The sequence below is a fragment of the Balaenoptera borealis genome, assembly GCF_965194805.1.
Source record: "Balaenoptera borealis genome assembly, chromosome: 3".
In the NCBI taxonomy this organism is placed as follows: domain Eukaryota; kingdom Metazoa; phylum Chordata; class Mammalia; order Artiodactyla; family Balaenopteridae; genus Balaenoptera; species Balaenoptera borealis.
Genome location: NC_138866.1, coordinates 53,894,610 through 53,918,407, shown reverse-complemented (window position 1 = coordinate 53,918,407; position 23,798 = coordinate 53,894,610). Strand labels below are relative to the sequence as shown.

At 34.2% G+C, this 23,798-nt stretch overlaps 1 protein-coding gene across 12 annotated transcripts in view; it reads left to right on the top strand.

The window, feature by feature from the left end:
- FANCM (FA complementation group M) overlaps positions 1–23,798 on the top strand; it is an 87,815-nt gene that overhangs the window by 30,391 nt on the left and 33,626 nt on the right. For 9 of the 12 annotated variants that reach the window (XR_014242272.1, XM_082383789.1, XM_082383788.1 and 6 more), the window contains 10 exons: positions 1,811–1,968; positions 3,071–3,226; positions 4,956–6,873; positions 11,046–11,143; positions 11,385–11,453; positions 13,108–13,227; positions 13,962–14,118; positions 16,802–16,908; positions 18,939–19,502; positions 22,826–23,201. Coding sequence is in view for 11 of the 12 variants with exons in the window: in XM_082383789.1 (XP_082239915.1) it covers positions 1,811–1,968; positions 3,071–3,226; positions 4,956–6,873; positions 11,046–11,143; positions 11,385–11,453; positions 13,108–13,227; positions 13,962–14,118; positions 16,802–16,908; positions 18,939–19,502; positions 22,826–23,201 (3,723 nt within the window). In the remaining variant the exon portion in view is untranslated. The remainder of the gene's footprint in view (positions 1–1,810; positions 1,969–3,070; positions 3,227–4,955; positions 6,874–11,045; positions 11,144–11,384; positions 11,454–13,107; positions 13,228–13,961; positions 14,119–16,801; positions 16,909–18,938; positions 19,503–22,825; positions 23,202–23,798) is intronic. The other 3 variants (XM_082383790.1, XM_082383792.1, XM_082383794.1) reach the window with 2 other exon arrangements.

Here is a 23,798-nt window from a genome sequence, read left to right as displayed (position 1 = left end):
GAGCCAGGATATGTAGGAGTTTTTGCTGAAAAAACCCCTAGTAGTCGAGCATCAAAAGATTACTGCTAATCACAAAAAACAGACGTCTCAAGTTAATGATTTTAGTGCTTTTTTATGTATGGGAAGATGCAAGTGTTTGGGCTTATTAAAATTATACCTTTGATATACGTCTTAACTATCTGGGGCCAGTATCCTGTTTTTCTCCATGCTGAAACCCCCTTGGGGGCAGCTGCAGTGGCTGATGGCTTGATGGCCCCATCATCCTTTGTTTACCGAAATGGCAGGCGACTTTCTTTGCCAACAGCTTCTAGACGCAAAGAGTGGATTTGATCTTTGGTTTACGTAGGTGGCAGTTCTTTATATATTTGAAGACAGTACCTCTCAGGTTTGTTCAACTGATTTCTACTGGTTTTCATTACCATGAAGTTGCAAAGTTCTTTCCCTCCTAGGCACCTGCTTTGGACTCACTCACTTAAATTTGTTAATGTTCTTTCCCTTAACTCAGAGCCATTAATCAGTGCTTTTTGGATATGCCTATTAAACCTAATGCAAATCCACTTAATAGGAATATACCTGTCATTTTACAAGACTTCGCTAAATTTTGGGTTAAAATGAAAAGATAGTATGTATTTTGAATTCTCTTGAATTTATTTAAAAAACTAGATTAGGTTGGCATACATTTCTCTTAGTGATCATTTTATTTTTATAGATGTTAATTAACCATATGTTTAATGATTGTTTATAAAATGTTACTAGGGATGGATGGTAAAAGTCTAGAACCTGTCCTTTTTTAAAAATTGAGATAATATTAGCTCATGTTCATTTTTCTGTGCTTTTTTCTTCCGTTTTCTCTGATTTTTCAAGTGTCAGTGATTCATCTTGCCAAGATAGTGTGTATGAATGTAATCTTCTATGTATTAGTATATAATTCATTTGGGCTTAGAGGTCTGAGTTTATTTAAAGTGACTAGGAGAGTGGAATACCTTTCTACTTCAAAAGCCTTAGCGCCTCAGATTGCTAGATCTGAAAGGGACCTGAGAGATCACCTAGTTCAAACCCCTTATTTTATAAAAGCTTTCTATATAATATTTGGGACTAGCTAAGACAGAAGCTTCCTGATTCCTAATTCAGTAGTCTTTCTGATTTTTTTTTTCTGCCCTCATCTGTATTGGGACCAGAGTTATAGGTTTGTATTTTTTATCCTTTCCATGTTGGTGATTGTTTTCCTTCATAGAGATTATGGAAATAAAAAAGGGTTAATTTACTATACATTTTTTAAAAAGTATATTATTATGTCATTTTTTAAAGCAGTAGGTCTTTCCTATCCCCTTTCAACGCCCCCCCCCCCATTTAAGACTTTAGTCTTGGCATCTCCCCTGCCCCCACACCAGTTTCAGATAACTTTTCCGATAATGTTATGCTAGAATCATGATACTAGTTTTCATCTGTGAGTTATCTGTTTCCTGCCAGGTCTTAGACAACAGAATGGAGAGAGTCCAAAAGAAACCAGGACTGAGAGCCTAGCTGCCTGGTGATGTTTTGCTAATGAAGTCATTACCAAAGGTTAGCTCTAGATGGAAGGGTGCACTAGTACTTTCAAAGAGGTGAGAGAAGTTTAGGAGATATGTAGAAGCAGGAAGTGATAACCAGAGTGTTTATATGAAGAACACTAATTTTAAGGTATAGAATCAGTGGTTTAGCAGAGACGAGTAGACATAAACAGGTAGAGCGTTTGAATTGATGTCGTATATTTTGTGTTTGCCTGGCAGATTTTTTTAAACCTCTTTTCAATTATTTTTTAAACTTATAGGAATGAGGCAGAGTAATTCAAAGAATGATTGGTTCTTATCAGAAGAAGAATTTAAATTATGGAACAGACGATATAGATTAAGAGACACTGATGAAATTAAGGAAATAACATTGCCTCAAGTTCAGTTTCTATCTTTACAAAATGAGGAGAACAGACCAGTAAGTTGAACATGTTTTCAGATGCTCTTTATAGCGACCGTGCAATAGCTTTGGAAGTAAAGAGAATGAATGTTCATGATCAGAATGTCAACTTATGTAAAAATTAAGAATGTAAGCAGTGTAAAAGAGAATACTAAACCCTAACTTGGTAAAACTACTAATTTTCTTGTATTCCTTATTGTATATATATTTTTACATGACTGTAATATATTTACATAAGTTCTGACTTTTCTTATTACTTTCTGCATATGAACATATCTGTGTAGGTGTAATTTATGTGATTGTTATGTTACTCTGCAATATACCATAATTTGGCTCTTTCCCTGTCATGTTTTAGAATTATTTTCAGTATATTACTAATATAAAATTATGCTGTCATGAGCATCTTTGTACAAACTTGTTTTCAATTTTTATTTTGTAATTATAGTAAAACTTTAAATTGGATCTTAGACTTGTTTATTTTGTTTATTATGAGCAAATTATTGATGAACTTAATGAAAGTCAAGAGAATTGAGCAAAGGTTACATATGAACCTAGAGAACTAGAAAAACAACCTCAAGGAAGATTCCTTTGGGAAGATTTATAGGGCTAGAAATATATGGCTCTTGAGAAATTGTATTTTATTCACTAACAGGGAAAGTGAGAAATGGCAATAGGCATGAAGAATTGGGATCAGTATCACTGAGAGATTATGACTGCCTCTTTATTAGATTATAGAATATAAATCTAGGATGATAGTAATTTTGAAGCCACACATTTTCTTAAATATTGCTGTTAACATGGGACTATATAAACAGGAATATGACCAAGTAGTAACTCGTATAACATTTATTTGTGTATTTCATTTTTAATGACATTTATTGTTTTCTTTCTAATTTTACAAGCAATACATGTAACAGTTATTTTAAAAATGTGTTTAAAAGGGCATCTTTGTACTTTATAAAATTATTTTCTTTTTTCTCCTGAGATTTTAATTGAAAATACCTAAATGAATTAAAATTATTTATGGTAGGCTGACTATCAGTATATTAAGTATTTTTTTAATCAGTGTGTGAAATCTGAGTATGTGTGTTTTTATTATGTTAAATCATCATTAATCAAGACTCAAGAACCAACCACTGGAATTCATCAACTCTCTCTCTCTGAATGGAGACTGTGGCAGGATCATCCTTTGCCTACATATCAAGTTGACCATTCAGATCGATGTCACCATTTCATAAACATTATGCAAATGATAGAAGGAATGAGACATGAAGAGGTAGGGTTCTACTGTAACTTTCTCTTGCTGGTATGACAGTGAAACTAGAATACTTAATCTTTATTCTTCTTAATTTGAAGTCTTTATTATAAGAAACAAGTATTTATTATAAATAATCATAGCTAGACTATTTTTGTTTTTCTATATAGCTTCTTGTGATCTCAGTGAGGAACTAGTTTTCTGTCTTAGGAGAAGTAGGCCTAGTTAGAAGAATGTCATCTGTGAATATTGATAGACCAGAGTAGAATTTTAATACATTTAATGATTTTTTAAAATTTTCTTTTATTTAAAATTTTTTTTTGGCCGTGCTGCATGGCTTGCAGGATCTTAATTCCCTGACCAGGGATTGAACCTGGGCTCCAGCAGTGAAAGCATCAAGTCCTAACCAATAGAGCTCCAGGGAATTCCCATTTAATGATTTATATAAACTGTTTGTAAAGCTAATTTAAGATTATTGTTAGCTTGGGATCTGCATAAATGTTCTCTATCATATAGGTCATTTGGTATGTCTCTTTTATCCTGGTGGTAGTTTAGAGATTTAGTGATTTCTTGAGCAGTTTCCTGATTATTCTTCCTTGAGAGAGTCAGAATAGTATGAGTGTGAAATCCAAAATGCCTGGGTTAGAAGCCCAACTTTACCTCTTACTAATTGTGCATCTGTAAGTTACTTAACCTCTTTGTGCCTCAGTTTTATCTGTAAAATGGGGATAATGATAATACTTTCTTCATAAGATTGTTGTGAGGATTAAGTGGCTTAATACACCTAAAGCAATTAGAATAGAAACTGGCACATAGTAATTACTCAATAGATTGAAGCTGCTATTTTTATTAGCTGTTGTTCATGAATACATGTAAATAAAGTAATTATTTTTGGATCCCAGCAAAGCCTATGCATCAAAGTAACACATTTATTTAGTGCCTTCTACGTGGCATGGTTTGTTCTAGGCCCTGCGGCTACATTGGTGAAGAAGTCAGATAAAATATTCTATAGGGAGCATATATCCTAGCAGGGAGACAGACATTTTCACATTAATATTTACTGTATTTATTATTCAAAAAGTGGAGAATTAATTGCTTAAGTCCCTGAATAGTAGAGGAATCCTGACTAAAGTGGCATTCGTGGGCAAGAGGGAAGGATGAGTCAGGGATGGTGGGGACCGTAGTTTTAGATTTAGAGGTAAGTAAGACTTGGAAATTCACTAGAAGAGTTCTTGGGAAATTTGTTAAAAACAGTATATTCTAGCTTACAGCCTAGAAGACATACAGGTACCATTATTTCAGATGTTTTAAAAGCTGTTCTTAGTTTACCTTCATTAAGAGAGTAAATTTAACATACATATGCGTGTTTTTCATTTATATATATTAATTTCTTAAATATCTATTTTTAGGAAATTAGAATAATTGTTCAGTTAAATGTCAGAAGTGAAAAAACAGTGTTTATAATCGTATTCTATGTATTAATTTGTACTTTCTACAAATAGTTATCATGGGTCTCTCATGTACTGGGTACTGGGAATACAAAAATATTAACTGATAAAAGATAATTTATGATAATTTTGCAGTAGTGTCATTTCTATTTTGGTTGACTTGGAATAAATTTTTAAGGTATAAAAAATCATTTGAATAATGTAGTATTGTTTAGAAAATATTTTAGCAGAGTAAAACTCATCTTTAGAATTTTTTGTTTTGTTTTGTTTTCCTGTGACTTTTTCATTTTCCTTCTTTATAGGGAGAATGCAGCTATGAATTGGAAATTAAATCTTATTTACAAATGGAAGATGTTAGCTCAACATCTAGTGCTCCCAGGAATGAATATAATCCGTTTGCCAGTGGCACCTTTACTAGTAACAAGAAATCTTCATTTACAAAGAATATAAATCGAGGCAAATCACTCTCAATGACAGAATCTGATGAAGAATGTGCTGAAAATTTTAAACAAATTCGTATCAAACCAACTGAAATTGCTTCTCTAAAAAAAAAAGCTTCCAAAGAACTGAAAAAAGATCAACCTAAAAAAGAAAATAAGGAGGTTGTTATGGGGCCTTTAGATACTGATGGCAGTTCTACTGCTGAAAATATTTTTCAGGTAGACTTACTAAATGATAAAAGGGTATCAGATACAGATGAAGTTGCTGCCACATGTGCTATCAGTGAAAATGTAGGTAATCAGTCATGTGGATTATTAGCAGATTGTCAGTTTACAAATAAATCTACTAGTTCATTTACTGGAAATTTTTTAGATTCTGGTTATAACAGTTTCAGTGATGAGAAATCTCTTTCTTATAGCTTATTTTTTCCATTTGAGGATGAGCTTTATATAGCTGGAACAGATGACAAATTTTATAATTGTCATTCATTAACAAAAGAGGTGCTAGCTAATGTAGATATATTTTTATCTCATTCTCCTCCGCCTCTTAGTGCACTCTCAAATTTGGAATATGAAATTTCTAAGGGTTCTGCACTCGAGAACTTGCTTTTTCTACCCTACACAGAGTGTTTACAAAATGACAAATCCACCTGTTTGATGTCACATTCAACTATAAATTCTCAACAGAATTTAGAATTGAGTTCACTTAAATTTATTAGTCATCCTTCTGAAAAAAGTTGCCTTTATGGTACAATTAATGATAAGATTTCTGCTGAACCAAGCTTCTGTTACTATGATAAAGTACATAAAGATATTAAAAATGAACATTTAGTATCCAACCATCATATTCAAATAAACACTGGCCCTCCAAAGTATTTTGTTGAAGAAAAGAATCATGATGTTGATAACAGTGGCCTCCAAATATTGCATACTGATCAGGATGAGAGTTTGCTATTATTTGAGGATGTTAATACAGAGTGTAATGACATGAACCTTCCTCCCTTGAACAGTAAATGCAAATCTTTATGTCTGTCAGACAAAACTGCTGTAAGTGAAATGGCACTGGGCTCTCAGTTCTTAATTTCTGATGAACTTTTGTTAGGCAATAATTCTGAACCCCAAGATCAAATTATTGGTGATACGAATAGTTGGAAATCTCATGAAGATTTGAGAGGTGTACATGAGGAAAAACTGAAGAATGATGAATATGGTTTTGACTGCTCTAAGGATTTATTTTCTGTTACCTTTGATTTAGGATTTTGTTGTCCAGATACTGATGATGAAATACTAGAACATGCATCAGATACAAATAAGAATAAAATTTTAGATGATCTATCTGGAGGGTGTTTAGACATTAAGGAGATAAATGATGCAAATTATGTTTCAAATCAAGCAGTAATATCAAGAGACCATGTTGATAGTTCTACGAGTGTAACCATTACTAACCCATCAAGTGAAGATAAGCGGAGTCCAACTTTTGCATGTTTTCCAATGAATGCAACAAAAAGTAAAGAATTTATGTCTCCTGGTTATTCTCAATTTTCATTGCCAGTAGGAGAGAAAGTTATGAGTACACCATTTTCTCAGTCAAACACGCCGAACTCATTTTCTAAGAAGAGAATAGAAATGGCTAGGAAGTCAGATTCTAATAAGAGAAAAATAAATCTACAAAGTTTCAAAGAAACATTGAATTCAACTTTTGATGATTCGGGACTTTCTATAGAAAAGGCTAAAAGCAGGGAACAAATCAATCTGCATCAATCCTGCCATTCTGCTAAAGGTAAGATTCCATCTTTAAAATACAAATCTTTCTAGAATGATTACTTTGGATCATATTCTATAATTTTTCAAAATGTAGTTTCTCAGTATATGGTGTATTGAATTAGGTAATCGATGTACTATATATTTCTGAAGTTGATGCTTACCGATACAGTATTTATTTTATCTGCATATACTTATGGCATGCATGCCATAGGAAAGGTATTATGCTAGACACTGTGAAATGTAGAAGTGTAAGTTTTGGCTCTAGCCCTTTATTGTAAAACACAAACAACTGTGTGACATATACATTTGAAAAGATACCAGTAAAACATGGAAATAACTACCAAGTGAATAATAAGATGGCAGACATTTAGGAGGTTCAGAAGATGAAAACATTTTGAACTGGATTAGATTGGAAATGTTGACTTTAAAGGTAGGTTTTCATTTTGGCTCCTCAGGAATATTCATGATTTGGATATGTTGAAAATAATCAGGAGGGAATTTGGATGTTATAAAATGGTGAAAATAAAGGGAAAGAAGGAAAGTGTAAGATTTTGGTGGGATAGTATAAAGTAGAGGATTTATATAGCAAAATTTAGAAATAAGACTGTATTTGGAAGATTGAGATAAGACCATAGCAGATCTACAGGAATCTTTGGATTTCTGTGATCTAATTCTACAGAAAACCCAGAAAATAGATGTTTAGTATTAAAATGATTTAAATATCCTTTAGATCCTGTTACAGAACCCAACTCTAGTTTGCATATAGATTATTATAGCAGGCCATTTATGAATTTTATTCTTTATGGCTGAGGAAAAAGAATAGTTGTAGGGTAAAATGAGAATTTCCTTTGTAAATCTTTTTCTTATCTGTTCTCATTAGCATCAAGGGCATGATTCATGAATATTTTATTTAAGATAAAAACTTATTTAAAATAAGTTCTGGAAATACAGTTGATTTTTAAAAACTGACTATTCTGCATAGTTCTGGAGGTACTCTGACTTGTGTATTTTTACTGAGTGTGTTGCCTGTGATCCTTTAGTATTTGCTTTAACACCTTTATATTAAGTCTGTGTTAATGGGTGAGATAATTTTTCTTTGTGTCATATTTGCATTAAAACTTTTTTTCTAGCATTGTACTTAACTACTAACCATGGGCAATATAATTCTGAATACATATACATTAAGGAACAACTTATTAGGGAATATTTACTTAGTATTTATTATTCCACTTAACTGAAATAGAAGACTTAGGATAATTTGCCATGTTATATACGTATACAATAATAGTCGATTAAAACACCACTAAAGCAGTTAAAAGGAAAGCCTCCTGGAATGATTTGCTTATTGTAGCTGAGCCCTGCATTTAACTGTGGCTTCCATAGAAGATAATGAAAAAAGGAAAATGAGTTGGATTATATAGTGATCATCTACAAAAAGGATTTATTCAAGTTTATCTGTCTGGGTAGATGTTTTATTAGTATAGAGTGTGAGGAGAAATTTACTCTGTGAGTTTGTATTAGTTTTTTATTGCTGTGTAAAAAATTACTCCCCTTAAATTAGTGGCTTAAAATAACATCTCACAGTTTCTGTAGTTTAGGAGTTTGAGAGTTGCTTAACTGGGTGGCTCTGGCTTTCTCTTAGGGTTATAGTCAAGATTTCACTTGGGGTTGCAGTCATCTGAAGACTTGACTGGGCATGTAGAATCTGCTTCCAAGATGGCTTATTTGAAAGTGGGGGAGGGTGATGGGAGGCACACAGGAATCTCTGGTCCATAGCAATTCTAAAATCTAGCAGAGCTGAGAGTGGAAGTTTCTTGATTAGTACTCAAAGTCTGGTAATAATTCTCCATGGTTCTTGGCTTTGTCCTCTGGATGCTTGGTTCAATTTCATAACAGGTAGCACCTGTGGAGTTTTCTCAGCCTGCTTCCTTTTAGTGAAAATTTGGGGATCCAAAGACCTCTTTTCATTTTGTACTGTCTCTGCCCCTTTTAGTTGTAGCTGGCTGTGTTTCTTTGCATGTAATTCTCATAAATCTTTGTGGATCTCTTGTGAATCTTATTTGAGGTTCATTCCATTAGACACTAGCTATGCCCACAAATCTTTTGGAGGTAAGTCCTTCTCTACCTTTGGCTTCTCCTAAGATGTCTAGAGATAGTTCCTTAATCTTCTTAGAAGGCCTGTTGTTTGAGAGGAAATGTAAGAGACATCTTTAAAATGTTTAGAGGGCCTTTTATCTGACTGAATGGTACTCTAAGGTACCACCTTTGATCTTTCTGAGGTCTTAAAGCATTTACAGTTACACCTTCAGCACCATTTGCACAATAGCTTCTTAGCAGTCTTCTAGATTAGATCTTTGCCTGGAACATTTCTTAATTTAATATTGTTTGCCAGCTGGAGAAGCTGTTAATCTTCAAAACCAGCAAGTCTCAACTGTTTCCTGTTTAACAGTACTTTCTTTAGTTGCTCTCTCTCCTTTCACATTTTACTTAAACAGGAAGAAGCATAGGTAATACCTTAAACATTTTGTCTGGAAATCTCCTTACTTAGATCACCTCATTCATTAGGTATATTTTCGTTTTGGGGTTTTTTTTTTTGGCCACGAGGCATGTGGGATCTTAGCTCCCAGACCAGGGATCGAACCCGAACCCCCCTGCATTGGAAGGCGAAGTCTTAACCACTGGACCGCCAGGGAAGTCCCATTAGGTACATTTTCTAGTTTCTGTGTTACCACAATGTTGCTAAACTTTTTGGCACTACATTAAGGATCCTCTTTCCTATAATTTCTAATAAGGTTTTTCTTACTTCTTTCTAAGCCCTCACCCATGGCCTCCTAAATGGCCGTTAATCTTCCTACAAACAATTCCTTTGAGGCTCTTCAAGCTTTCACTAAAACTTTCCTCAAAAATCCTTTCAGCTTCTGCCCACTCTCTAGTTCTAAATTTATGTCCACAGTTTCAGGTTTTGGTATGGTAATTCCCTATTTCCAGGTACCAAAATCTGTGTTATTTATCTCTTGCTGCATAACATATTTCCTCCACAACTTAATGACTTAAAACAGCATATATTATTTCACCGTTCCTTTGGACAGCATATATTATTTCACCGTTTCTTTGGACTCTTTAGCTGAGAGTTCTGACTACGGATATTTTATGAGGTTGCAGTCAAGACGTTGGCCAGGGCTACAGTTATCTGAAGGCTTGAATAAGCTTGGAGGATCACATTGCCATTGGTTAAGAGGCCTCAGTTTCTTGCCATGTTTGCCTCTCCATTGGGTTACTTCCTCTACTCTCATTATATAGCATTTGGCTTCCTCCAGAGTGAATGAGGCCAGAAAGAGAGCAAGGATGAGACCTCTTCTGACCTAGACTCTGAAGTAACACACCTTCACTTCCATTATATTCTTCTGTTAGAAGCAAGTGACCAAGTGTGGCCCACCCTCAAGGGTAGAAGAATTATGATCCAACTCTTGAAAGGCAGGCATATCAGAGGATTTATGAACATATCTTAAAACAGCCACAGGGCTTTTATGCAAGGTTTCATAAAAACACATAAAAGGTGTCTTCTGTCAAAATTTTATGAAAGTACAGAAATAGAACTTTCTTTAAGTACCTGAAAACGTGAAGGATTTGATTTCACATGAGTGTTTTGTTTTTTAACATTCTTTCTACCCCCGAATGTCTTGTTCCAATTACAACATTTGGGTGACTACCAATTTTTATTTTACACTTACTCACAAACACATATGTATATGTAAACATATGTACATATATACATTAAAAAAAATCTTTTCATATATTGTTTTGTAGCCTTCAACTAGAAAGAGAATAAGACACAAAGGGCAGAAAGACTGTAGTAGGTTTTAGAGATGAATTCTAGAACCAATAAGACTAATAAAATTGTATTTTGCACTCTTCTGGACTTTTTTCAGTTAATTTGTAAAACTGAACCTGAGTTAAATATATGTTTATTACCAAGAGTTATCATGTCTTAATTTCTTCACTGGCATTGTTTTTATTTTTCTGTTTTTTCCCATGCTGATTTTTGGGCCAAATTTCTAAAAAACTATCTTGTTTGAGAGTGAATAAATGTTGAGATTGCCAGAAACAATTCTTATTGGACCCATCAATAAAATAGTTGTGGTTGGATAAACTTAAATCTGTTGACCAGATTCATTATTTTTTAATAAGTTATAGATGAACAGTTAACAAGCAGTGAAAGTGAAGATGATGAGATTTTCCGAAGAAAAAGTAGAAAGACAAAAGGAAATGTTTTGGAGTCCCCTGAGGTGAGTCATTCAATAATCACAATAACATGATCACATAAAGTTTTTTGTTCCTCTTATTTTTTTTTTTTTTTGGCCACACCGCATAGCATGTGGGATCTTAGTTCCCCAACCAGGTATCGAACCCACACCCCCGGCCTTGGAAGCATGGAGTCTTAACCACTGGACCGCCAGGGAAGTCCTTTTGTTCCCCTTAAAACTTTCTTTTTTTTAACTTTTTACTTTATTTATCTATTTTATCTAGAATCAGAAAAATAGCGAAGTTGATTCTCCACTTCATGCTGTCAAAAAGCGCAGGGTTCCTCCAAACAGAGTAAGTAAATAACAAATAATGTATAGTAATTCTTTTTGAAATAAATATTACAAGAGAAATATGTGTATAGATGACCATAGGTATGTTTGATCTTATGGGTATATGTTTAACAGAAAAATAGATAGTAAAGTCCTATGTGACTGGAATTTCTATTTTAATTTAAACTCCTTCAAAAAACTATTCCTATTTTTGTCAGTACACTTCAGCAATTCAGATTAAATACCTACTTTGTATCTACTGTATAAGATGTTGGGGATACTGTAAAGATTATTTCCTCGTACTGTTAAGTCTGAAATCTAGTAGGAAGGATAGATAAGTAAGTGGATAATTTCCATATAATTTTTTAAGTTAAGTGATAAGAAAAGATAAACCCTTAACCTAGACCTCGGGAGTTCTGGCAAGCTTCTTGAAGATAACACCTTACTTAAATCTTAAAGCATCTGTGGCAGTTAGGGAAGAGAAGGGAGAACGGAAGGCATTCCCAACAGCTTAAAGAAGGACACAAAGTGGGGAAACAGCATCTCTTGTTGTTGGATTGTAAAGACAAAAAGTACCAGGAAGTAAAATTGGAGAAAAATCTGGGTGAGTTTTTGGAAGGCCTTATTCTTTCACTTGCTTACTGAATGGGCTTGAAAGAAGGAAAAGAAGGAGTCCACGATGACTCTCTGGTTTTGGCTTGGGCTAGTTGGCAGATGTGTCACATCTTTAGAGAAAACAAGAAAGAGTGGTAAGTTCAGTGTTGAACATGTTTGAAGTTCATGGGGGATAGTAAAGTGACAGTGTCTGGCAGGCATTGACAACTATGAGAATGTGAAATCTGGGTCGGGGGACAGGTCTTAAGGCTAATAGTATTCATTTGTCATCAGTTTATATCTGATAGCTAAATTTTGAGATTAGGAAATCTTGTGTGTTTTAATTCTCTAATACAAACTAGTATAATTTGCGCAAAATTAATTGAAAATGCAATCAGTCCATATTAACTTTGTATACTCATATAAAACTTCATTAGAAAAATTGCTTTAACTTGCTACTTGAACTAGAATGTCTGATTGACTTACTAGAAGTGAATTAAAATATTAATAATGCTGATGCTCAATCTACTTTAACCTAAAATTATTCCTGTTAATTGAAATTATTTTGATAAATTTCTTTTGATTCTTTTGATTGGGTTTATATTATTCTGTAAGAGATATTATAGTAGGTTTCATAGTCAAAATTTGTTGTTATATTGGTTTCTTAGTTTGAAAGGACTCATGTATGTTTGGACTGATTTTGATAGCTGTATTTACAGACTTAATTTTTTGTGTGTGAAGCCCTTCAGGGTCTTCTAAAGGAAAGTGTTAAACTAAAAACACAAGTTTTCATCAGATACATTCAATTTCATACAAAATTGAATGAATACTATACTAGTATTACTTATATTACCTAATTTATTATTTTAGTACTTAGAATTACCTAACTTTTAAATTCTTAAGTATTGTGTATTTATAACATGGCTCTGAGTTGTAAGAGCATTTTATTTTTCTAACAAGAAAATGTTAGGTCAACTATTTAAAAAGGAAAAATGAAAACAGAAGCAATAACCCTTGAGAAACACATTAAGATACAACACTCCAAATATATTTTCTCATGCAAGAATTTTATTGAATTTTAGTTAGATTTATCATCTAGTGATGAGAGTGAGAATTTTAGCAAACGACATCCACAATCAGCAGACTTCAAGGATCATAATAAAAGAGGCATCAAAGTCCAAAAGAGACTGAGTCACCTAAAGGTAAACTTTTTTCAGTTTCTTATTTTTATATAAATATACTATGTATTTTTTTTTATTAGTAAAGAACAGTAGATTTTACACAGAAGTAGATTTTTCTCTATCATTTCTTATAGGAAAAAATCCCAAAATTAAAAAATATTTTGACACGAATTTTACTTTCTGTATTGGAATTAAAATCTTAAGTTGTGGTATTTTAGTTTCCCTTTGTGTTTTGAAACTATCTTGCAGTGTTGTGTTATTTCGAATGACTAAATGAAGAAACTTTAGTGTATTGAGGATTTAATATTCAAATGGAAGAAAATATAGAGATAGAAATCTGAGTTTTAGAATATTTGCTTTTGTAATAATTATATTGTTTTTCTTATCTCTATCCAATATTCACATTCTTGGAAAAGAATTCTCAGCACCTTTTTGTCTGATCAGTCTTTCTGTGGTACTGTATTTTTCCTGGCAAAAATTAATTAGCTGAAAGACTCAGAAGACTTTATGCTTATTAAGAAACATTCAGCAAGCTGACATGCTGACTTGTACTTTATTTTATTCATAACAGAATTAAAAGAAGAAATTTTAAATAGGTATACTACTTTATTATTTCTTCTTGCAGTTTTCTATTTTTATTATTTTTGATCTTAAAAGCACTGGCAAGAAATCCATTTTCCAGAACTGTTTCCAATTATTTGAAGAAATAAAATGATTTTCTTAAAGACATCTTCCTTTTTTCTCATTTATCTTAGCTTGTAGCTAGGAAGTTTTTAGATGATGAAGCAGAACTTTCCCAAGAAGAGGCAGAATGTGTTTCATCAGATGAAAATTATGAGTCAGAAAATGAACAAGATTCCTCGTTACTTGACTTTTTAAATGATGAGACTCAACTGTCACAGGCTATAAATGGTAAGTGATATAATGATGCTTCTTTTTCTTTTAATTTTCAATGCCTTTAATGTGGTTATACTTAAATATTCTAGTCGGTTTCCAAAGAACTTTGACTTTGAAGGGAATTAAATTTGTCGTGTGTAAAATACTTGGTCATTTTCATTCAAATTCTGTTAATATTTGCTTTATGTGAGAGTTGATTGTTTATAGGCTTCTGCTAATTTGATTATGTCTCTCCAGAATGACCTAGTTGGCTCAGTGTCAGATGTTCATTTAAACAAGTATTTAGTGCCTACTATGTGCCCAGTACTATGTAAGGTTCTTGAGAAAGCTGCATCTGTGAGCAAAATGGACAAAACCCCCTGCCCTTATGAAGCTTACATTTGAATGGAAGAAGACAAGCAATATACATAATAACTAAATTACTTAGTATAAGATGAAAACTTTACAGAAAAACCAAAAGACTTGAGTAAGATGAAGATTTGGAGTGGCAGCAGTTAGGGGTATTAACAGACAAGCTGCAAATTTAAGTAAGGTAATTAGGGGTAGCCCTCATTGAGAAGGTGACATTTAATCAAAGACTAGAAGGAGATGAGGAATCCAGCAGTGTGACACAAAGCTAAATTTAAAACCAGCTGAGACACAAAGCTAAATTTATTAAATTTGCTGAGACACAAAGCTAAATTTATTAAATTTGCTAAGGGACGGGAGATCTGCTTTTCGAAAACAGTTTCCCCAAACAATGCTTGAGCAGGTCTTCTATACAATATATTAAGAGCAGATGATTCAGATTGGCTTTAATAGAAATGGGAAAGATTGCGGTGGGCTCTTCTGTATTCGTATCTTTCACAAATCTTGCCATTATTCTGCTCCTGCAGTGCCTGATATGATTTGAAACAGCAAAGTTTCCCAAGGTCCGTGACTTTAAAGAAAAAAGGCTTTAAATACAAAGTTCTCGGTACTATGTCGCTGATACTGATATGATTTGCAGAATAAGGTTTCTTTTGCAGGTCTGTAGTATTGTATAATCTGGTGGGAGAATGTTGTTGCAAAGATGACAACCAGTGTGAAGGCCCTGAAGCAGGAGTGTGCCTGGCTTGTTCAAGGGAACAGCATTGTGACTGGAATTGAATGAGTGAGAAGGGGAGTAGTAGGAAGTGAGATCAGAGAGTAATGAATGAGCAGCCAGCTCATATTGTTTCAGTAGTATCGCTCTAGCTTCTGTGTTGAGAACAGCCTATTTGGGAGCAAAGGTGGAAAAAGAGACTATTTAGGAGGCCATCGCAGGAATCTAATCAAGGTATGTTAGTGGCTCCTACCAAGGTGGTGGCAGTGAGAGGGTGAGAAAGACTGGACTCTGGCTATGTACAGCTGACAGGATTTTCTGATGGATTAGAGAGAAAAAGAGGGAGTCAGTGGGCTTGAGCAGCAGGAAGGACTTTAGTTGCTGCAATTGGGAAGGTTGAAGGTGGAGCAGTTGGGATGGAGAGTAGGGAGATCTGAAACTCCATTTAGAAACAGTACGTTTGAAACGTAGGATTTCAAAGTTTTTTTTTTTTTAAGAAAATCTGAAAATCCACATTATCTTTTTTTTTTTTTTAAGCCTCATTTCTTAGGTACTCTTTGCTATATAACTTTAAAAAATGATAGGCCTATGAATCTCACATGAATTATGATTTCTGGAAAAAGCCAGATTCAAAAGGTTACATACTATATACTTTGATTTATATGACATTCTGGAAAAGGTAAAACTATAGCAACAGCAAATAGAATAGTGGTTGCCATAACTATGCATTTGTCAAGACTCAGAACTATACCCTAAAGAGGATGAATTTTATTGTATATGCATTATACCAAAAAAAAATCTATAAAACAAACGAAAAAAATCTCTGAAAGCTCCTTGTTTGAGTCCTTTTGAACAGTAAACTGGAAATAAAGATTTCACTAAATTTTGTAGGGATTTATCATGAGTAAGAAGTGGGTAGTTAAGTCAGGAGAATATCTAATAGTTGAAGCTAGCTATGGAATGGAGATAAGGGAAATATTATTCAAAGAAAAGCTTATACATCTTGTCCCAAGCATGATAGTCATTAAATTAGCAATGTTATCCCTCAAAATAACCTGTTAATTAATTTAATCACTCTAAAATATGTAAGGGGAAATGAGAGACAAAAATAAAGTTGCTTTCTGATTACAACTTTAAAAAAAAAGATAGGCATAAATAAAAACCTGTGTTTCCTAGTTTTTGCTTGACTGAAAATTATGAAACATACTTACTGTTGGCTGTGGCTTTTGATGTTTTTAAGTATAGGGTTTTTTTGCCTGGATATTTTATGTTTTAGTTTTATAGACTGCTTTCTATAAATCAGATACAGTTCTAAGGTCTTTGTGTACATTTATTTTTCATGAAAAGGCACTCTCCTAATCTTCGTTATCAGAGGAGAGAGATAGCTAAGGCAGAGAGCTTAAATAAATTGTCCATGATCACCCAACTAGATGGTCTGTCAAAGGCAAAACTCCTAACTTTGCATTTTTGAATAATTGTTTTTAGACATGTTTCAATATCTATTAAGTATCTTCTGTGTAAAATAATTCCACAAGTTTTGAATCATGTGAATTTGGGATAGGTCAAAGTTAAATACTTCGTTAGTTTTCATTTAAATAATTTTGCTATTTGAAATTTTTTTTTATCTCTACACAGATACTGAAATGAGAGCTATTTACATGAAATCTGTGCGAAGTCCACTGATGAACAATCAGTACAAAATGGTCCATAAGAAACATAACAACGTAAACATTTTCTCACAGGTATGAACTATAGAAATATAGTGGAGAATTTTCTGGTGGTGGTGTTGAAATATATTCCTGTTAGTGAAGCCTTCATTTTGTTTCTAAAATTGGACCATCAGAACTATTTGCAGTAATTTCTGCCCTGAGTAAGGAAGGTGGGCTAAATGAATTCTCAAAATCCCTTTTAGAACCTAAAGGGTTCTAAAGAACCCTTTCATGAAGAACCTAGTGGCAAGACGGGAATAAAGACACAGACCTACTAGAGAATGGACTTGAGGATATGGGGAGGGGGTGGGGTGAGATGTGACAGGGTAAGAGAGTGTCATGGATATATATACACTACCAAATGTAAAATAGATAGCTAGTGGGAAGCAGCCACATAGCACAGGGAGATCAGCTCGGTGCTTTGTGACCACCTAGAGGGGTGGGATGGGGAGGGTGGGAGGGAGGGAGATGCAAGAGGGAAGAGATATGGGAACATATTGTATGTGTATAACTGATTCACTTTGTTATAAAGCAGAAGCTAACACACCATTGTAAGGCAATTATACTTCAATAAAGATGTTTAAAAAAAAAAATCCCTTTTAGTCCTAATTTGATCAAATTATCCTTTTGTTAACTTGAGCTAATTAGAATATACTCTTAAATTGTTTTCCAATTAGGAGAATACTTAAAGGAAGTGAATAGAACTTTATCATCTACTAGTTAAAATTTTAATTCTTCTATGTTGTCATATTTCTCTTGAAAATTAATTTTTTCATAAAAATGGTATATCCTAAAAATTATAGATTATTTTTCATTTATGGATAACAATTTCATATTAGCCTTATTTATTTATAAATTGCCATATTCACCTTGGAAATATGGTCATTCTTATCTCTGTACTTTCATTGTGTTTATTATATAGCATTTATCACATTGTCTATAAATTACTGTTTATTTTTCTGGCTACTTGCACTAGACTGTAAATTTCTAGAGGGTAAATCATTCTTTTTTTATTCCCAAACTCCCTATTTTCTTCCATAAAGAATATAATCAGAAAGAAGATGTGGTATATATATAAAATGGAATATTACTCAGCCATAGAAAAGAATGAAATTTTGCCATTTGTGACAACATGGATGGACCTAGAGGGCAGGCATTACGTTAAGTGAAAGAAGTCAGACAGAGAAAGACAAATACTGTATGATTTCACTTATATGTGGAATCTGAAAAACAAATGAACCAACATAAAAAAGAAACAATCATAGACACAGAACAAACAGGTGGTTGCCAGTGGGGAGTTGGGGGAGGAGAGAAATAGGTGAGGGAGATTAAGAGGTACAAATTTCTAGTTGCAAGATAAATGTCATAGGTATAAAATGTACAGTGTGGGGAATACAGTCAATAATTATGTAATATCTTTGTACAGATTGTAACTAGACTTATCCTGGTGATCATTTTGAAATGTATGTTATGTAACAGGAACTAACATTGTATTGTAGGTTAATTATACTTCAAAAAAACCCAAACTCACTCATACAAAAAGAGGCCAAATTTATGGTTACCAGAGGCAGGGGAGTGGTGTAGGGGGAAGGAGAATTGGATGAAGGTAGTCAAAATGTACAAACTTCCAGTTATAAGATAAATAAGTACTTGGGATGTAATGTACAACATGATAAACATAATTAACACTGCTGTAGGTTAAATATGAAAATTGTCAAGAGAGTAAATCCTAAGAGCTCTCACCACAAGGAAGAAATTTTTTTTCTATTGCTTTAATTTTGTATCTGTATGAGATGATGGATGTTCACTAAACTTATTTCATGACGTAATAAGTCAAATCATCATGCTGTACACCTTAGACTTATACAGTGTTGTATGTCAATTATATCTCAATAAAACTGGAAGAAAAAAAAGAATATGCTCAATATATGTTAGTGAGCAAGTGACTGACTTAATAAAGTAAGTGAAATAAATATTCAGAAAGATATGAACTTAAAAGAATATGTTAGAACATGCTGATTTTATGAAATTTATAATATTCTTCTTTTGTATTTGTATTGTAGATTCCTGAGCAAGATGAAACCTATTTAGAAGACAGTTTTTGTGTTGATGAAGAGGAGTCTTGCAAAAGCCAATCAAGTGAAGAAGTCTGTGTTGATTTTAACTTAATAACTGAAGATTGCTTTGCAAGTAGGAGCAAACAATATAAAACCCGACGTGCAGTAAAGCTAAAACAAATGAAGATGAGACAAAACTGTGCATCTTCAAAAAAAAAATTATTCAGAATTATTTTACCAGATGATTCAAGTGAGGAGGAAAACGATGTAAATGATAAACAGGAATCCAGCACTGTGATTAATCCAAGTGCAGTTACCAAGAGTGAACAACAAAGCCACTGTTTGAATTTAGTGCCTTCTGGGTCTTCATTGCAGTCCAGGGACCACTCTAATCCAGTTGTTAATCAGTCGCCAAACCAGAGACAACACACACCACTTAATTTAAAGGTTACAGTTTCTGATGTCTCAGACTTCAAACCTCAGAGCCGTACTAAAATTGAATCTACCTCATCATCATTCACTACTGTTGATTCACAGAAAGACTGTAGAAAATTTCCAATTCAGTTGAAGGTATGAATCAGATTAGAGTAAAAAAGCCTTCGAATGTTTACCGAAAGGTTTTTTTTTTTTTGTTTTCCTTTCTTTTGTGTTAAATAACTAGGTCAAAGAAAAATTAGCAAGTGATAAAATTCTTCAGACAAGAAACCAGCACACTAAATTTTATAGCTGATTTGTAGGATGCTTATTTTTAAAATGTGTTAATAGTTTTCTGTAAGGCAACCTGCTAATTTTATAAAAAGGTTATAGGAAATGGGCTTCCTACAAGGTAAAATTAACAGAAATTAAAGCTCAGAACTAGTTTCCCCAGATTAACTTTTCTTTCCCCCTCTGAAGGCTTCTGGTATGTAACTCTCATCTACTTATTGGGGAGAGGAGTTTAGGGGTACCACCTGATTTCCTTCCTTTGAATTTCTTTCCTTCCGGAATGGTTACTATTGCTGAAGTAATCCCTAAAATCATATTCAGTTTTTAAGAGTTCCTAGTTGCAGTAGTTTTGCTAAAATAGGGGTTAAAGTCATAGTAATAGGAATCCCTAGACCTAGACTTAGATTTCTCTTTTATTCCAGGTGTTTCAGCCCATTCCACCTTAGCAACATGCTCCAGTGTCCACACAATGGCCCTCAAATTGCTATTTCTAGTTGTAAATTATCTCCAGGCTTTTTTTGCACAAAGTTATTTCTGGAAGGCATAATTAGATAAAATTGACTAGATTAAGTCTTATAAATAGATTGGAGAACAGCAAAGTACCTAATTTCCCTGAGCCTCGGTATTCTCAGCTGTATTAGAAAGATAGTAATCCCAAGGGTCAGGGTAGGTAATACTTGCACAGTACTTTCAAAACCAGTAAGCACTCTCTACATTTCTACTTTGCCATGCTGTAACTAAAAAAAATAGATATAGGCTAGTAATATTTTGAGGACTGTGAAAAAGGATAAATAGAGTTTTAACAGAAATGTGTTTTAACTTTTCTTCTACTATCTAATACTATACATATAGTATGATTCTTCTTCAAATTAGGAGGGGAAGGAATTTGCGATAAATTTGAGAAGACAGAAAATAGACTAAATATCCTGTCAAAAACTGTTAGATACTAAAAATGTTAATATTTATTTTGTCATGTGTATTGCAGACAGTATTCCTTGTTTGTCATTTGCCTTTGTTTTGTTTAATAGTGGGTTTTGCCACAGGAAAATTTAACTTTTTTATACATTTCCAATTTTTTTCTTTATAGTTTCTGACATCAGTGTCATGTTTAAAAAGGCCATTTTGTACTCCAAGATAACTAAGTATTTACAATATTTTCTTTTGGTTCTTTAGTGTTCATTTCTTCCTTCATTACATTTATTCCTTTTCTTAAAAAATTGAATATTACATATATTTTAAAGATTATTCTGAGTGATTAGGACTTCCTCTTTAGCTTAGAATACAGAAAGCTGGAAAGAGCATTGCTCCCATCCTTGTAACAACAGCAAAAAAAGCCAGATAATCTACAAAATCATGTTTATTTGGATCTGAGGTTGCAGGACAGCCAATTAGCCTGATATCTAAGGAGACAAGTGCCTCCAAGGAGAGACTTGCTGATTTGGGACAGTCACTGGGCACTGTATAATCTGGTAAGAAGAATTCAGCTAAAACGTTAATGAATTGCAAAAGGCAACGGGATAGCATGAGCGTTTAGAACCCCTGGGAGTTGCAGAGAGAAGGGTAATTCACAACCACTTGTGGGCTCTTTTCCACAGAGTCATCAGGTGTTCACAGGAAAGATTGAGAATCAGAGAAAACCTCCTTCCCAGTGCAGGCCTTGGGGGAGTGACCAGAAGCTACTGTGGAAAAGGCACCAAACCCCATCTGGTTCCTTCTCCCCTATTTCCCCTATGGAACAAAAAGCATTGAACTACTGGGGGAAGAACAGCAAACCCTACAGGCTTCAGGGCTTAGGTGAAGACCCTTTGCAGATGGAGGAAAGGAATAAGAGAGAAATGCTCTACATCTGAGAAAGGGGCAGGAAAACATCTTGGGCCTAGAGCATTAGAGATCTCTAACCATTTGGGGCAGGGAGTGGGGGAGGATCATTGAGAAGTTCCCATCTCTTAGATCCAGGGACACAAGTCCTGCCCAAGACAGGCTGAACCAGGACAATAGAAACCCCCCTCCCCCCGCCTGTCCCCACACTCCTAGCACTCCCTCCACCAGGCTAGCAAGCAGTAAGTGAGAAATAAAAGCAATCTACTGCTGAGAGAGGGACAAGAGTATGGGGAGAAAAACTCTCTGAGACACAGGTTTACAAAGAAAACTTAAAACTAAGAGAATATTTAGAAACTGGCAAACAAGCCCAGACCTCAGCTCAGTTTGAAAGGACTTTGTGATGTTTTGTCATGGGTCCAAAGCTATTTCTGTACTTTGGTAGAGCTCATATTTACCTCAGTCACTACTCTCCTACACAAGATGTTTGGCTTTCATCCAAAGGTTACAAGATACATAGAAGGAAGAAAAAAACACATTCTCAAAGAACCAGACTCAGATATGACCCAGACATTGGAACTATCAGACAGGGAATTTAGAATAACCATGATTAACATGTTAAAGGCTCTAGTGGAAAAGTCAAACAAACATGCATGAACAGAAAGGGAATATCATCCAAGAAATGGAATATATAAAGAACAATAAAGTGGAAATGCTAGAAATGGAAAACATGGTAAAAAAGATGAAGAATGTCTGCAATAGGCCCATCAGTAGACTCAATGCAGCCGTGGAAAGAACCAACAAACTTAAAGCTAGGTCAATAAAATTACCCAATCAGAAATATAAAGAAAGAGTGAAAAAACAGAATGGAGCATTCAAGAGCTGTGGGACTGTATGCAGTATTCTAAGATACACGTAATTGGAATTAAGGAGAAAAGAGAGCAAGTAGAAGATATAGTTGAACAAGCAATGGCTGAGGATTTTCCAAAATTAATCAACATTGGCATACAAGTATCTGAGTCTCTGGTTTCAATTATTATGGGTATGTTACCTAGGAGTGGAATTCCTGGGCCATATGGTAACTCTTTAACTTTGAGAACTCTCCCCACAGTGGCCTCACCATTTTTCATGCCCACCAGCAATGCACATTCCAGTTTTTTCACATTCTCATCAACACATTTTCCTTTTTAAAAAATTCTAGCCATCCTACGAGGTGTTAAGTGGTAGCTTGGTCCTTCATCTACATAGTCACTTTGCTGATGTTGAAGGAAGAAAAAAAAGTATCAATAAGAAAAATCAGCCTAGGTGTTAGAAGTTTATGGTGCTAACATATATATAACTGATCGTGATTGATGTTTTCTGCTTTTCAGGATACTAGTGCTCTGGAGGATTCTGGCACTTCAGTGGCATACTGTTCCAACTCACGACCACACTTGGCTGGCACACATGCTTCTCGTAGACTTCCACAGGAAGGCCAAAGAACTTGTATTCTTGTAGATAGTCGTGAAATCACTTCTGGTTCAGAAGTAATTTCTTCCCTAAGAGCAGTTCATGGCTTACAGGTAGAGGTTTGTCCTCTTAATGGTTGTGATTATATTGTGAGTAACCGCATGGTGGTGGAAAGGAGGTCTCAATCTGAGATGTTAAATAGTATCAATAAGAACAAGCTCATTGACCAGATCCAGTACCTACAGAGCATGTTTGAAAGAATATGTGTGATTGTGGAAAAGGACAGAGAAAAAACAGGTTTGTATTTTTAAATGGTTTTGTTTATAAGGCTGTAAAGGAACCTATTATTTGGTTCATTATCCTGTCAGGATGTGGGAAGCTCTTAAAATTTAAATAACTGACTCATGAATGTCATTTCATATTTATATAATGCCATAATGTTTTTCATTAGTCATTGTGTTTAAATGCAGCTTGTGAGAATCGAAGGGTGAGAAATTGAAGGCAAGTGAACCAATCATAAGTCTTTTTCTGGGAGCCCCAGAAAGGGTGAGGGGCCCTAAATAAGGCAGCAGTGGGGGAAAGGAGGAATCAGGAGGTAAGTGAAATCAGGAGGTAGCAGGAGTAAGTGGGAGCAATCAAGAATTACTATTGAGCTGACCAATCTCTTGATTACTGGGCAGTTAGGTAGTGGTGCTGTTCATTGAAATTATGCATATCAGAGAAACAGCAGATTTGAGGGACAAAGAGGTGTTTAAGTTTGAATATGTTGGGTTCTCAATGGGTCACTAAAATGGATGCTTAGGATGTATTAAAAAATGCAGGCTTGGAGCTTCAGTTAGGGCATTTTTATGGGTAATGTTTAATTGTACGGGGAGCCCCTGAGAATAGTGAAAA